The sequence below is a fragment of the Pleurodeles waltl genome, chromosome 1_1 (assembly GCF_031143425.1).
Source record: "Pleurodeles waltl isolate 20211129_DDA chromosome 1_1, aPleWal1.hap1.20221129, whole genome shotgun sequence".
Taxonomy (NCBI): domain Eukaryota; kingdom Metazoa; phylum Chordata; class Amphibia; order Caudata; family Salamandridae; genus Pleurodeles; species Pleurodeles waltl.
The window spans coordinates 810459082-810474870 of record NC_090436.1 but is presented as its reverse complement, the minus strand read 5'-3'; the positions used below and the strand labels follow the sequence as shown (position 1 = coordinate 810474870).

At 43.7% G+C, this 15789-nt stretch overlaps 1 protein-coding gene across 5 annotated transcripts in view; it reads left to right on the top strand.

Annotated features, from left to right (window-relative positions):
• Positions 1 to 15789, top strand: part of SMARCA2 (SWI/SNF related BAF chromatin remodeling complex subunit ATPase 2) — a 1363970-nt gene that overhangs the window by 1191077 nt on the left and 157104 nt on the right. For all 5 annotated transcript variants that reach the window (XM_069228509.1, XM_069228519.1, XM_069228497.1 and 2 more), the window contains one exon: positions 12117 to 12222. In XM_069228509.1, coding sequence (XP_069084610.1) covers positions 12117 to 12222 — 106 coding nt within the window. The remainder of the gene's footprint in view (positions 1 to 12116; positions 12223 to 15789) is intronic.

Below are 15789 nucleotides of genomic sequence, written 5' to 3'. Positions count from 1 at the left end.
CCTGGGACTGGGCTGCCCAGACTCCAGGAAGGCAGAACCCTGTCTGTGGGGTGGCAGCAGCGGTAGCTGCAGAGAAAACCCCAGAGAGCTGGTTTGGCAGAACCCGGGGTCCATAGTGGAGCCCCGGGGATGCATGGGATTGGCACCCCAATACCAGATTTGGCACTGGGGGGGACAATTCCATGATCTTAGACATGTTACATGGCCATATTCGGAGTTACCATTGTGAAGCTACATATAGGTTTTGACCTATATGTAGTGCACACGTGTAATGGTGTCCCCGCACTCACAAAGTCCGGGGAAATTGCCCTGAACTATGTGGGGGCACCTTTGCTAGTGCTAGGGTGCACTCACACTTAGTAACTTTGCATCTAACCTTCAGCAAGTGAAGGCTAGACATATAGGTGACTTATAAGTTACTTAAGTGTAGGTGAAAATGGCTGTGAAATAATGTGTGCATTATTTCACTCAGGCTGCAATGTCAGACCTGTGTAAGATTTGTCTGAGCTCCCTATGGGTGGCAAAAGAAATGCTGCAGCCCATAGGGATCTCCTGGAACCCCAATACCCTGGGTACCTAGGTACCATATTCTAGGGAATTATAATGGCGTTCCAGTATGCCAATTAGAATTGGTGAAAATGGTCACTAGCCTATAGTGACAATTTTAAAGGCAGAGAGAGCATAAGCACTGAGGTTCTGGTTAGCAGAGCCTCAGTGACACAGTTAGTCACTACACAGGTACACACATTCAAGCCACAAACTATGAGCACTGGGGTCCTGGCTAGCAGGATCCCAGTGAGACAGACAAAAACAAACTTACATACATGTAAAAATGGGGGTAACATGCCAGGCAAGATAGTACTTTCCTACAGTTGTTCTTCTGCCAATCATGCCACCTCAGGTTTGGGATGTTGAGGGTTGACCACAGGTCCTAGCTGTGGGCAACCGCGCACTGCACAGGAAGAAAGGCAGTGCACAACATTGGGTTTGGCTGCCTGCGGGGTGTTAGATGTAGGGTCTAGCCGTAAGCCTTGCCCTGCAGCCAGTTTCACGCCATGCACGACAAAAGGCCTTGATCAGTGTGGGGTTGGCCGCCTCTGGGTGTGTAGTCCTATCCCTCGATGTTGGGGATTGGCAGTCAGCAGGGGGGACGGGTAGGCTGCAGAGCCTGGCTGCAGGCTAGGTCCTGCGGCCAACCTCACAGCGTGGGGTTGGCTGCCTGCGCTGGTTTTGAAACCAGACCTGGACACAGTTCAGGCCCTGTGGCCACCTCCTTGCCGGCCATTCAGGGCAAGTGTTGGCTTTATATATGGTAATAAAATATTGCTTTGTGAAAAAAAAAATTAAAAAAGAAACTACAAATTCACTGCAAAAAGTTAAGCTAACTTTGTTAGTTTAAACATCTAATAACAATGTTACGTGTGAAACTCAAAACACAGAAATTCACAGTTATAGTTATCTCATGTAATTATAACTTATGTCCTAATGTAATTATAACTTGCACCCTCACCATGCACTACTAATTACCCCACATATAACATCGCTCTTTTTTAAAAACTTTTTTATTTTCATTTCAGGTACAAGTATTACAGAAAATAAAACAGAAACTATACATAAGTAGCATTCAGCGAAAGCAAGTCATTTTCTTCAGCTGGTTACTTCACAATATCCTCCTATAATCCATTCATATTGGTCGATCACTTGTTTTTCTAGGAAATGTTTGCTATGTTTTCTTTGATTGTAAAATCCACAACACACTCAGAACAACCCTTTGATCACTTTATGATATATAGACACATCCTAATTTTGACCATTTTGTGTAAAGTTGACATAATATTTATGAGCCAGTCTTACTTTGACTCCCAATATTCCTACTGGCTGCATAGCCTTACTTGACTTACTATTCCAACAAATACTGCCATATAACTGTAAACCTTTTTATACTCCCAACACGTTTAGAGTATGTTTCCTCATATTTCTTAGTTCTTACCACCAGTTCTGCAGTGTAGGAATATTTTGGGTCCACCATAGCTGCAGTAGCAACGATCTAGCTACTGCAAGGACAATCATAATGAAATATTGTTGATATTTAGCTAGCTGACGTGTTGTCTGAGATACTCCGAACAGAACTAAGCTAGGCTCTTTCCCAATCCTTAAGTTAGAGCTGTAGTTTATTACCTTGTTTATCTCCAAACAAAAATAGTTTGGTACAGTCTAAAAAAAATATGGAGCCAATTCCCCTGTCCCTCCTTAAGACAGCAAAAGCATTGATCAGAAATTGATAAATAATTCTCCAATCTGCGCTGGTAATTGCACATTGTGTTGTTCTGAAAATGTTATTCCTAAAGTCTGTAATTAATTCAGAGGTAGATTGACCAACTAACATTCTGTACCAATTTCCTGTCCCCAATACATAACTCTTGATTAGAGCTCTCCCTACCAGGTGTTCTTGGGTAATTCCAGTGGGCATATTAGTGCTAAGAAAATGGGAGATCTGGAAAAAACTCAAAAGGAGTCTTGTTGCCATATTCTCCAATCTTATTGCGAGCTCCTCCCAAGTGATGTATCTGCCTCTAAGCAGAAAATCCCTGATCTCTTTGAACCCTTTGTTATTCCATTGAGCTATCACTGTTTCCGGAAGGTGTAGGCCCACATATTTGCACTCCTGAAGCTACAAATAAATATAACCTGATGTAATTTGATGTGTTTTACTTAAAATCTCTGCTCTTTTACTAAGATAGTGAATATACTTATAATCAAGTTTTTTTGGAAGTTTAGTGGTTTAATAAATGCTGGGAGACTTATTGCTGATTTTATGACCATCCTATCTACCAAGAATGTTTCTAGGGTTTCTCTGCTATCCAAATATTGTGCCAGTAAGTCCTGCAATGCAGCCTGATATTACACTTAAAAATTAGGAAGTGCCAAGCCCCCTTGGTTTTTATTGAACTGGACAACTGCGAGCCTCGCCCCTGTTTTTTTTCCCTCCATATACAACTTTGTATTATGGAATCCAATTCATGAAAATAGGAGCTATTTATTCTTATTGGCACAATATTAACTAAAAAAAGAAAAAGCGAGAGAATAGACATCTTGATTAAAGAGAAGCTGCTTATCAGAGTTAACAGGAGCACCATCCATCCGTCTAAAAGTGCTTGCACTTTTTCAAGCATCCTGGCATAGTTAAGGTTAAATAAGTGACCATAGTTCTTGGTGACATATATTCCAAGATACCTAATGGGTTCAGACGTATTAGCCTGCTACTGCAAACCAGGAGGAAGATGCTCTGTTCCTGCGCTAAATAAGAGAACCTATGTTTTGTTTTCATTTTTTTTATAGGCCCCTATTTGAGTAAACTCATTCATTCTATCCAGCACCCTTTGCACGTTGTCAATCTCTGGTTTGAAGTTTAAAATGTCATCAGCAAAGAGCTTAATATTTGGCATAGCTCCTACTGGCGACATAATTTCTCTCGAGCTGCGTATTATGTGGGCCAGCGGTTTGATAAAGAGGGTAAACAGTGTAGGAGAAAAGGGACAACCCTGTCTAGTGCCTCTTTTAATCTGGATTGTGCCTCTGACTTTTGAATTGATAACAATTCTGGCATGGGCACCCTGATACCAGCTGCTTTATCATCAACATAGATTGCTAGGGGAAGCCGAATTTGGTCAGACTGTATAGCAAGGCCTCCCAGTTACCTACATTGAAGGCTTTCTCTGCGTCTGACATTATAATTGCCGCAGGGATAGTATTGACCGAAAAATACTCTACTGCCTGTATTAGGAAATTTGTATTAGAAGCCATCAGTCTACTGACTACAAAGCCATTTTGGTCTTTATATATTAGTTTTTGTGCTACCGGTGTAATCCTGGTAGCCCAGACCTTTGTGAAGATTTTATAATCTGCATTGAGCAGGCTGATTGGGTGATATGCTTCTGGCTTCAACTGATTTTTATCTTTTTTCAGAAACTGACTATTGTTGATTCTTTGAATGTTGAAGGTATGTCTGCACCCTCGAATATTGCATCACATAAATCTGTTAGGAATGGTACTAGCTCCTCGCAGAATATTTTATAGAACTCTATTGGAAAACCATCACCACATGCTTTTGCACTTAGCATTTTCTGAATAGCTCCCTTAATCTCAGAGGGTGCATCTTCTGTGTTATATCGTTCTGGATATATAACGGCATCTTTGGTAACGTAATTGGCTTATAATACTGATCTATCTGGTCAGGCGAAACTACGTAAGTGGTCTCATAAATTATATAATAATGCGACATAAATACCCGAGCAATATCCTTCTCATGAGTAACGATTACACTTGTCTCGGGATCCTGAATTTGATGTATTGTCTGTCTTTCATGTTTTATGCAGGCGGTCCAAGCCAGGTATTTCCCTATTTGTTGACTTTCTTCATAAACCTGCTGCTGGTATGCCCTTGAGCTAGCTAGCTACTTGAAAAATAAAGAAATCTGTTAACTTTGCTTTCGTTTGATTGAGATTGCATCTTGCAGCTTCCTGCCCCCCTCCTTTCATACAATCATTTGTAGCCTTATCTATAGCTATCTGAATTTTTTTTTTATTTCAAGCTCTTGCTGATGAGTCTGCGATGCTTTGAAGGAAATAACCTAACCCCTAGCTGTAACTTTAAATACTTCCCATATGTTGAACAAGGATGGGGAATTCTGATTACGCTGAAAGAACTCCTGTATGAATTTTCTCATACCTGTGACCCACTCCTGATTACTAAGTAAGGATCTATTAAACTGCCATCTGGGCCTCTCCTTACTAGCTACCTCTAATTCTCATGTCACCATGACTGCTGAATAGTAAGAAAAAGCATTTGCTCATATATATGAGCGAACCTCCTTTAGTGTACGTGAAACTAGAAAAAAAATCTATCAGCGAAGCTGTTTTATAACGGTGTGAACAGCGGGTATATTGAGCGGCTACTGGATATTCTTCTCGCCAAGGGTCCATTAACTGAAAATTGCTTTTTATTGGATTCAAAATTCTCTTGGGTTTTTGTTGTCTTTTCTCCCTATTAGAGGTATCTAATATAACCTCTTGAATATAATTAAAATCCCCTCCAAAAATAAAGGGGCCTGTGGCATTCAGCTGTACTAATGGTTAAACTTAATCCATGAGTGTCCTATAGTAATTGACCAAATTAAGTTGAATTCCTGATAGCATAACCTTTACCCAGAGCCATCTCCCCTTATGGTCTCTAATAACCTCCTTTATGACACAGTCAACTCTGTTACTTAAGTATATTACCACCCCTCTTACTGCCAACCCAGATGAATCAAATAGAGCTGCTGAGTACGGTTTTGGGATATATACTTTGGGATTATTACTTTTTAGATGGGTGTCTTGAAAATAAATGGCTGCAGGGTGAAATTATATCAACCATTTTAGCTCTGTCTTATATTTCTGCCTATTTGAGATTCCCTTTACATTGCAGGAAATAATCTTAAAGTTCACCATATCTTTTAATTGGGTTAACAGTAGACTTTTTCTGGCTGTGCCTAGAATCTGCTACTTTGTGAAAAAACCTGAATTTCCTCAACCTTTTAATTCCCTCCGCATTCTGCCCCTCACTCCGCCCCTGGACCCACCCCATACCCCCCCACTCCCTGCCTGGGTGTTCTGGGCTTGAGGCCCTCCCCTCTTGGACTCTCAGAGCACTCCCCTCCCTATCCCTTGACTTCACCCACTGTTCTTGCCTTGGTTCTACTATTCTGTGTTGCCGCCCCCCTCCTCTTACCCCTGCTTTGGTGCCTTGGCATAACACCATTGACGCTTAAACAACCGGTAGACATCATATGCTTTCCCCTTTCGGATGCTCACCAAAATAAAATAAAATGTAAAAAAATTAAATATTAATATTTTTTTTAACGCCTGATTACCTTCCATCAATACATTCCCACTTGTATATATTCCCTCCGTGTCACACCAAGAACGTTTTCCATCTAGACTCCTCCTCAAGCCCCCCATTCATTACCTCACTGCCCCATGCATGCAGCTTTTGCCGCCTCTAGCGTATGTGACATATTAGCCCATCTTTTATATAAAACTTCCAGTGCTGAATGCTGGACTAGGCTGGCTGGCGCCCCTATTTTCTGAAAAAAACTGAATTAGCTCTTTTAACTGTTGGCGTCAATGCGCTGCAAGTGCAGACAGATCAGAGAAAATTTTAAATGAGTAATCTCCCGGAATTATGAAGAACACATGTAACATCACTCATGATATATTCTATGACATAATTGATAATATCACTGCAAAATTTGCAATGAAAATATTTGATGAGAAAACTGTGCATGGTGGGGGCATGAGTTATAGTTACCTTAGGACACCAGTTATAGTTACTTGAGATAAATATAATTAGAACTAGTGAATTTCCGTGTATCTTTTTTAGTTCAAAACGTTGTCACTGAACATTTCACCTAACTATAACATTACTTTAACCTTTGATTTTTTTCAATATATATATGTGTGTGTGTGTCTATATATATATATGTGTGTGTATATATATATATATATATATATGTGTGTGTTCAATGGCATGTGTAGCTGCAGATACACATGCTGTGCATTATCCTGCCATCTAGTGTTGGGCTCAGAGTGTTACAAGTTGTTTTTCTTCGAAGAAGTCTTTTCGAGTCACGAGACCGAGGGACTCCTCCCTTTCGGCTCCATTGCGCATGGGCGTCGACTCCATCTTAGATTGTTTTCTTTCCACCATCGGGTTCGGACGTGTTCCTCTTCGCTCCGTATTTCGAATCGGGAAAGTTAGCTAAGCATCAAAAATTTGACGGTATTGTTTGCGCTCTGTACCGGTTTAGTATTAGTATATCGACACCGATAGTAGAAGCGCTCTGGCGGCCCTTTGGGGGTTCCACTCTTCAGCGGGGCCTGGTTGGCCCGACTGCGTCCATCGTCGAAACTAATGGACCGCACCCCCTTCCGCTTCTGCCCGAATTGCCACGCCAAGTATCCTTATACAGACCAACATTTGGTCTGTAATCTGTGTCTATCACCGGAACACAGGGAGGATACTTGCGAGGCTTGTCGGGCATTTCGATCGAAAAAGACCCTACGCGATCGAAGAGCCAGAAGACTACAAATGGCGTCGACACCGACAGAACAGATCGACGTCGAGGAGGAGGAAAGAATCTCCATACAAGGAACGGACTCGGACAACTCCGAAAGTGAGCTACCGACGACAATGCAGAAAACTGTGAGTAAAACTGCCCCGTCCAAGACTCACTCCAAGATCATAAAGGCTAAGGGGATGCCACTGCCAACAGGTCATGGCTTAACCCGAAAATACGGTGACCAACCATCGGCACCGAAAAAGGCCACACAACAGCCGAAGACATCCGACTCCGGTCGAGATACAGGCTCCGAACCATCTCGGCACCGAGAGTTCGACACACTCATGGTGAAAAAGGTTACCTCGGAACCGAAAAAAACTGTTTCGAAACCATTGGTACCGAAAAAGTCAGCCTCGGAGCCGAAAATAGGCTCCTACAAGGAAGAGCACGGACTTTCCAGCCAAATGCAAGAGCATAGATTGAGCAGGAAATAAGTATGGGGGAACCAGACCATACTCAAACCAGAAAGAGACTTGTAAAATACAAACTCGTCCTCCAATTAAAATAAAAAGAAAGCTGGCATTTCAGGAGTCAGAGATGCAGGCAAAGGTGGCAAGAGACAAAACACCACCACCAAGGTTTTCGCCACAGCCTTCTCCACTACATTCACCTCAGCTGTCCCCGGTAACAACACCCCCAATGCAGTCACCGACACACACGGGGATGACACAGGATGACCCGGATGCATGGCACATATATGATGCACCTGTCTCCGACAACAGTCCCGATTGTTACCCAGCAAGGCCGTCACCTCCAGAGGACAGCACTGCATATATGCAGGTACTATTGAGGGCAGCTACTTTCCACCATGTAGCAATGTATGCGGAGCCAATAGAGGATGATTTCCTATTTAACACCTTGGCATCCACCCACAGCTCCTACCAAAGCCTGCCAATGCTCCCAGGCATGCTCAAGCACGCAAAACAGGTCTTCCAGGACCCAGTGAAAGGCAGAGCTATCACGCCTAGGGTGGAGAAAAAATACAAACCTCCCCCAACGGACCCTGTGTTTATAACACAGCAACTGACACCAGATTCGGTGGTCATGGGAGCAGCAAGAAAGAGGGCAAACTCCCAATCATCAGGAGACGCACCACCGTCTGACAAGGAAAGTCGGAAGTTCGATGCTGCGGGAAAACGAGTGGCAGCACAGGCAGCCAATCAGTGGCGGATTGCCAACTCGCAAGCTCTACTGGCTCGCTACGACAGGGCACACTGGGACGAGATGCAGCACATTATACAGCACTTGCCCAAGGAACACCAAAAACGTGCCCAACAGGTTGTTGAAGAAGGCCAAGCAATTTCAAACAACCAGATAAGGTCTGCATTGTACTCGGCAGACACAGCAGCACGGACAGTCAACACTGCGGTAACCATTCGCAGGCATGCATGGTTACGGAGCTCAGGTTTTAAACCGGATATCCAGCAAGCTGTGTTAAATATGCTGTTTAACCAGGAACAATTGTTTGGGCCGGAGGTGGACACGGCAATTGAGAAATTAAAGAAGGACACAGACACGGCCAAAGCCATGGGCGCGCTCTATTCCCCACAAAGCAGAGGCAATTTTAGAAAGCCACAATTTTGAGGGGGGTTTCGTACTCAAACACCAGAGCCTTCCACCTCACAAACCAGACCCACCTATCAGGGGCAGTACCAGAGAGGAGGGTTTCGAGGCTCATACAGGGGTGGACAATTCCCAAGAGCAAGGGGAAAATTCCAAAGCCCTAAAACAGGTCAAGCCAAACAGTGACTTCAATGTCACAAACCCCCAACACTTAACACCAGTGGGGGGCGACTTACTGCATACTACGAAAACTGGACAAACATAACTACGGACGCATGGGTCCTAGCCATTATCCAACATGGTTATTGCATAGAATTCATAAATTTCCCACCAGATGTGCCCCCAAGAGCACACAATATGTCCAAACAACACTTAGACCTGTTACAACTAGAAGTCCAAGCATTGTTTCAAAAACAAGCAATAGAATTAGTACCCAACCATCAAAAAGGAACAGGTGTCTACTCACTATATTTCCTAATTCCAAAGAAAGACAAAACGTTGAGACCCATATTAGACCTCAGAACGCTGAATCTCTACATCGAATCAGATCACTTCCACATGGTAACACTTCAAGACGTGATTCCCTTGCTCAAAAAACAGGACTAAATGTCAACGTTAGATCTCAAGGATGCATATTTCCACATACCCATACATCCTTCGCACAGGAAATACTTAAGGTTTGTAATCCACGGCGTGCATTATCAATTCAAGGTGTTACCGTTCGGGATAACAACAGCCCCAATGGTATTCACAAAATGCCTTGCAGTAGTAGCCGCTCATATAAGGAGACAGCACATGCACGTATTCCCATACTTGGACGATTGGTTAATAAAAACCAGCACTCAGCAACAGTGTCTTCTTCACACGCAATACGTTATAGAGACTCTACACAAACTAGGGTTTTCTATAAATTACCAAAAATCACATCTACAACCATCCCAGATACAACAATACTTGGGAGCAACACTCAACACACAAAAATCGATTGCCACTCCAAGTCCGCAAAGGGTACAAGCGTTCTAAAATATAGCACTAAACATGCAGCCAAACCAACACTACCAAGTGAGGTTTGTAATGAGACTCCTAGGCATGATGTCCTCATGCATAGCCATTGTCCCAAACGCAAGATTACACATGCGGCCCTTACAACAGTGCCTAGCAAAACAATGGACACAAGCACAGGGTCAACTCCAAGATCTTGTGTTGGTAGACCGCCAGACACACGTCTCGCTTCAATGGTGGAACCCTATAAATGTAAACCAAGGGTGGCCATTCCAAGACCCAGTGCCTCAATACGTGATCACAACAGATGCTTCCATGATGGGGTGGGGAGCACACCTCAACCAGCACAGTATACAGGGAGAATGGGACAAACAACAAAAACAACTGCACATAAATCATTTAGAACTGTTGGCAGTGTTTCTAGCATTGAAAGCATTTCAACCACTGATAGCCCACAAACACATTTTTGTCAAAACCGACAACATGATGACAATGTATTACCTCAACAAACAAGGAGGGAGACACTCGTCACAACTGTGTCTCTTAGCACAGAAAATTTGGCATTGGGCAATTCACAATCACATTCGCCTAATAGCACAATACATCCCAGGCATTCAAAACCAGTTAGCCGACAATCTCAGTCGAGATCACCAACAAACACACGAATGGGAAATTCATCCCCAGATCCTACAAGATTACTTTCTACGCTGGGGAACACCAAAAATAGACCTATTTGCAACAAAAGAAAACACAAAATGCCAAAAATCGCGTCCAGGTACCCACCCCCTCAGTCCAAGGGCAATGCGTTATGGATCAGTTGGTCAGGGATATTTGCTTACGCTTTTCCCCCTCTCCCACTCATTCCTTATCTGGTAAACAAACTGAGTCAAAACAGACTCAAACTAATACTCATAGCACCAACGTGGGCTCGCCAACCGTGGTACACAACACTGCTGGACCTATCAATAGTACCTCACGTCAAATTTACCAAACAGGCCAGATCTGTTAACTCAACACAAACAACAGATCAGACACCCGAATCCAGCATCGCTCAATCTAGCAATCTGGCTCCTGAAGTCTTAGAATTTGGACACTTAGACCTTACACAAGAATGTATGGAGGTCATTAAACAAGCTAGGAAACCTACTACAAGACATTGTTATGCAAACAAATGGAAAAGATTTGTTTACTACTGCCACATTAATCAAATTCAACCACTATATGCTTCCGCAAAGAACACTGTAAGTTACTAATTACACATACAAAAGTCTAAACTAGCATTCTCTTCTATTAAAATACATCTCACAGCAATATCTGCCTATCTGCAGATTTCACATTCAACATCGCTTTTTAGAATCCCAGTTATCAAAGCATTTATGGAGGGATTAAAGAGAATCATACCCCTGAGAACACCACCAGTACCTTCGTGGAACCTTAATATTGTATTGACATGACTCATGGAACCACCATTTGAACCCATGCACTCTTGTGAAATGCAATACTTAACTTGGAAAGTAGCCTTCCTAATAGCTATCACATCTCTTAGAAGAGTAAGTGAGATATAAGCATTTACTATACAAGAACCCTTTATACAAATACATAAACATAAAGTGGTTCTCCGTACAAATCCCAAATTCTTACCAAAGGTTATATCACCATTCCACCTAAACCAAACAGTGGAACTCCCAGTCTTCTCTCCACAACCAGACTCAGTAGCCGAAAGAGCCTTACATACATTAGACATAAAAAGAGCACTAAAACCACTCAAGCCACTCAGCCACTCAAACACCCACTCACAGACCATCAGAACCACTCACACACCCACACAGCTACACACACACACACACACACACTCACATACTGACTCTCACACACACTAACTCACACACCCACTTACAGAGCCAGGTTTCAAGGATGTTATAGCTAGGAAATAGCATTAACAAACCATAAAAAATTCACTGAAAAAAACAAAGGTTACAGGGACATTTACAGTTGCAAGGACTAATATGGCAGTATGTGCTTTTTGAGATCACACATTAGTTGTGCTTCTAGCCGGTATATTGTTTTTATTAATTTATTAGCGAAGGCCTGGCAGTTCCCTCAGTAATAATTTTGTTACCAAAAACTTGATAAGACAAGCATTGACAAAGCCAAAAGGGTGACTGCCAACTCCAGACATATTGGCTTTTCTAGTACTTTGTTTTCTTTTTGCACCTTTTTTCTTTTGCATAATTCAGCAGCATATTTACAACTTGCTTGGGGCCCTTAAAAATGTAATCACTCAATTATATTATACCTTAAATAGTGTTTATAAATGGTGTAAAAGTCTGAAAATCTACTTTTGAATAGACCCACTAGCATATGGATCTGAATATCTTTTTATATTTAACAGTACTGGGCGACAACTAAGTGAAGTGTTTGTTCAGCTGCCTTCTCGTAAAGAATTACCAGAGTATTATGAATTAATACGGAAACCTGTTGACTTTAAAAAAATAAAGGTAAGTGTACTTTTTTGTAACAGCTGTTAAATGAAGAGTTTTGATTTTGTCAGTATTTTTGCAAGTATTCTTTATCGAGTCAGGCTTTTGTAATATAGCAATCGAGAAACTAACAAGTAATTATCGTAAAATGGTTGATGACTCCTGCGTGTTAAAATGTGTTGTTTTATATAAGAGAATGTCTTGGTTTTTGGTACTGCAAGGACATACTGATGTATGAAAAACATTGCTGGTCCTACCTACAGATCAAGAATCCACTTTTTAGAGTTTCACAAAAGCTTAAATGGCTTACTACTTTCTACCACAGGAGGGCAAGGTGTTTGTCAGTACCCATTCGGTTTCTGTATCTGCACTCGTTTCAAGATATTTCTTTAATTTTGTAATGTGGAGCAAGCTTTTACAGATTGTTACAGTATTTTTGTATCTACATTAAGGGAGTCATTTTATTTTCTGATGGATACAACTACCTGTGGATTCCTCACCTTATGAATTCTCCCAATGCGCCAGCATTCAATAGAAAATTTTCTTCCTAGCTCTCCACGTCGACGAGGACGTCACAATTGCACGGCTCCACAGGCGACTCCATCTCACCTCACTGTGGCAATAAGAGGTCCTCGCCGGCGTGCTGTCGTCAGTTCTCTTTTTTCCGTGCCTTCGACGCGAACGGTTTTCTCTTAGCTCTCGAGAAGCTACTGTTTTGAAGGTGTCTTATTGTACTCTGTTACAATGTCTCTCCCTAAAAAGTCAGGGTTTAAACCTTGTTGGAAGTGTGGGGTTTGTATGTCTGTCACGGACCCTCACGAGAATTGCTTATGGTGTCTCAGTTTGGACCACGATGTAGGAGAGTTCCTGCCAAAGGATGAATCCGAAGGCGCTGAAGGAAAGAGAGGCTAAACTCTATTTAGCTAAGGCGAAGAAAGGACACTGAAGTCATCGGAGGTCACAAGTCTCATAAGAAGAGGTGCCTACACAACTCTCAACGTAGTTCTTCTAGAGGTCGATCTCAGTCTCCACCCAGACGGCGTTGTACGATGTTAGTCCCACTGTAACTCCCCAGCCTCAAAGTCCTCAGGCTTCGTCAGCGCCATCGCTCATTGAAGTGGTTAAGTCTCCAGCAGGTCCTCACTTTTACTTTTCACCTGGGGCTCAAGAGTCAGTGCCACAGGTTCCGGATCTGGCCCAGGCACCGCATGAAGATCCAAGGTTTCCTGCCTTCCCGACTCCGGGAGCGGATCCGGTGACATTTCTGAATGCCATGTTCACTATCTTTAATAAGGCTATGGCCCCTGCTGGTGCACCGGCTGGTCCCAGTGGTCCTTTGGCATTCTCCTCGGGCTCTCCGGCTCCAAACAAGTCGGCTCCATTTGTGCCTTTTTATCAGGCTGAGGATGCTGGTTTGGCACCGATGACTTCGCCTTGTAGGCCTCTGGCATCAATGACATTGCCTCATAGGCCTCTGGCGCCGATGACATCGCCTTGTAGGCCTCTGGCATCAATGACATTGCCTCATAGGCCTCCGGCGCCGATGACATCGCAGCTTAGACAGACAATGCCAATGACAGAGCCTCATATGCCGATGGAGTCAACTCCGGCGCCGGATGGTTCCCAGTCGGTACGAAGTGCATCTCCTTCTTCTCCTGGTCCACGCCCATCGGTTTTGAAGCCGGCGTCGTCGACATCGGCTAACTCCATGTCGACGCCTAGGTTGGAGGCCAGGTTGAGGTCGCGGAGGAGAGCGTTGAGGCTCTTGGAAGAGCAAGAGTACCAGAGACAATTGTTGGAGGAAGAAGATTGCTGAGCCTTGGGAGAATTTCAGGACCTAGACTCACCTAGTGGGCTGGACACTTCCCCTGAGTGGGATATTTCATCCCCAGGGCAGTTTATGGAAGACGTGGCTTCCTTCCACTCTGTTATCAAGAAAGCTGCAGAATTTATGGACCTTCCATTGCCAGCTGCTGAGGTTAAAACTAACATTTTGACTGAAGTCTTACATCTTTCTTCTACTTCAATGGAGCCCTTGCTCCCATTCAATGATGCTCTTACGGAGCCTATCTTAGAGATCTGGAGAAAGCCTGTTACATCACCAGCTGTGTCCAGAACTGTTGCAAGAAGATACAGGGTTGCTCCGGGAGATCTGGGATTTTTGTCACACTATCCGACTCTGGAGAGCTTGGTGGTCCAGGCTTCTTGTTCGGCTCGTTCTGCACCAGGCTCCTTCCCTGTTACTCCATTGGATAGGGAGTCCAAGAGGATGGAGCAGACGGCTCAGAAGACTTTTTCATCCTGCAGTATGGCTATGAAGTCAGTTAATGCTACCTGTGTGTTGGGTAGATATGTGCACGTCCTGATGGACACACCTAGAGCTGTAGTGCCTAACGTGCCGCAGGATATGCAGGGGCAGTTCCATGAACTCCTGTCGGATACAAAGAGATCATCCAGTCTGGTCTGGATACTACAGACTCAGTGCACAGGGCGATAGGTACTTCAGTTGCCACTAGGAGACATGTGTGGCTGAGGTCTTCTGGGTTTTCAACAGATGTCCAGGCAACTTTATTAGACCTTCCTTCCAACGGAGAAAATTGTTTGGGGCCAAAGTGGACTCTGCCTTAGAGTGCTTTAAATATAGTAGGGCCACTGCAAAGTCTTTGGGACTGCAGGCTTCCGCATCCACTCCTTTCAGGTCCTTTCGGAGTTTTAGGGGGTTTGGCCGTGGACCCGCTTATCGTGAGAGGCCTCAATCCACGACTCAACAGTCTGCCAACCTTTCATATAGGTCCTTTAGAGGATGGAGGAGGGTTAGAACGCGAGGAGCTACCCAGCAGCACCCTGCCTCATCTTCTTACTCAGGGGGAGCACAACAAGAAAAGCAGCTCTACTTTTCCATCCATTTTAAGTCATGCTTCTCCTGTAGGGGGAAGCTTATTTCATTTTGTCCACGAGTGGGAGTTAGTCACATTGGACTCCTGGGTACCAAATATTGTGGGGAAAGGGTATGCCCTTACCTTTTGGGAGTTTTCCCCTTCCCATCCCTCCCCGTCCTTCGTTTTGTTCAGAGGATCTTCTCCTGTTGCTTCAGCAGGAGGTTCAGGTCCTTTTATCAAAAGGCGCAATGGAGTTGGTTCCAGAGCAGGAAAGGGGTCAGGGATGCTATTCAAGATATTTCCTGTTTCCCAAGAAGGATGGTTGATTGAGACTTATCCTGGATCTGAGGATTTTTAATTGGTTCCTCAAACAGGAGAAATTCAAGATGCTGACTCTAGCGCAGGTACTTTTGGTGTTGAACAAAGAGGATTGGATAGTGTTGGTAGACTTGCAGGATGCTTACTTTCATATCCCCATTCTCAAGTCACACAGGAAGTATCTCTGGTTTGTGGTGGGGTCGCAACACTGCCACTTTGCGGTCCTTCCTTTTGGTCTTACTTCCGCACCTCGAGTCTTTACGAAGGTGATGGCGGTGGTTGCAGCAAATCTCAGAAGGAAAGGAGTATCGGTATTCCCTTACCTGGACGACTGGCTGATCAAAGCCAAGTCTCCGGAGCTTGCGGCGCTGCATCACCTCCAAATGAC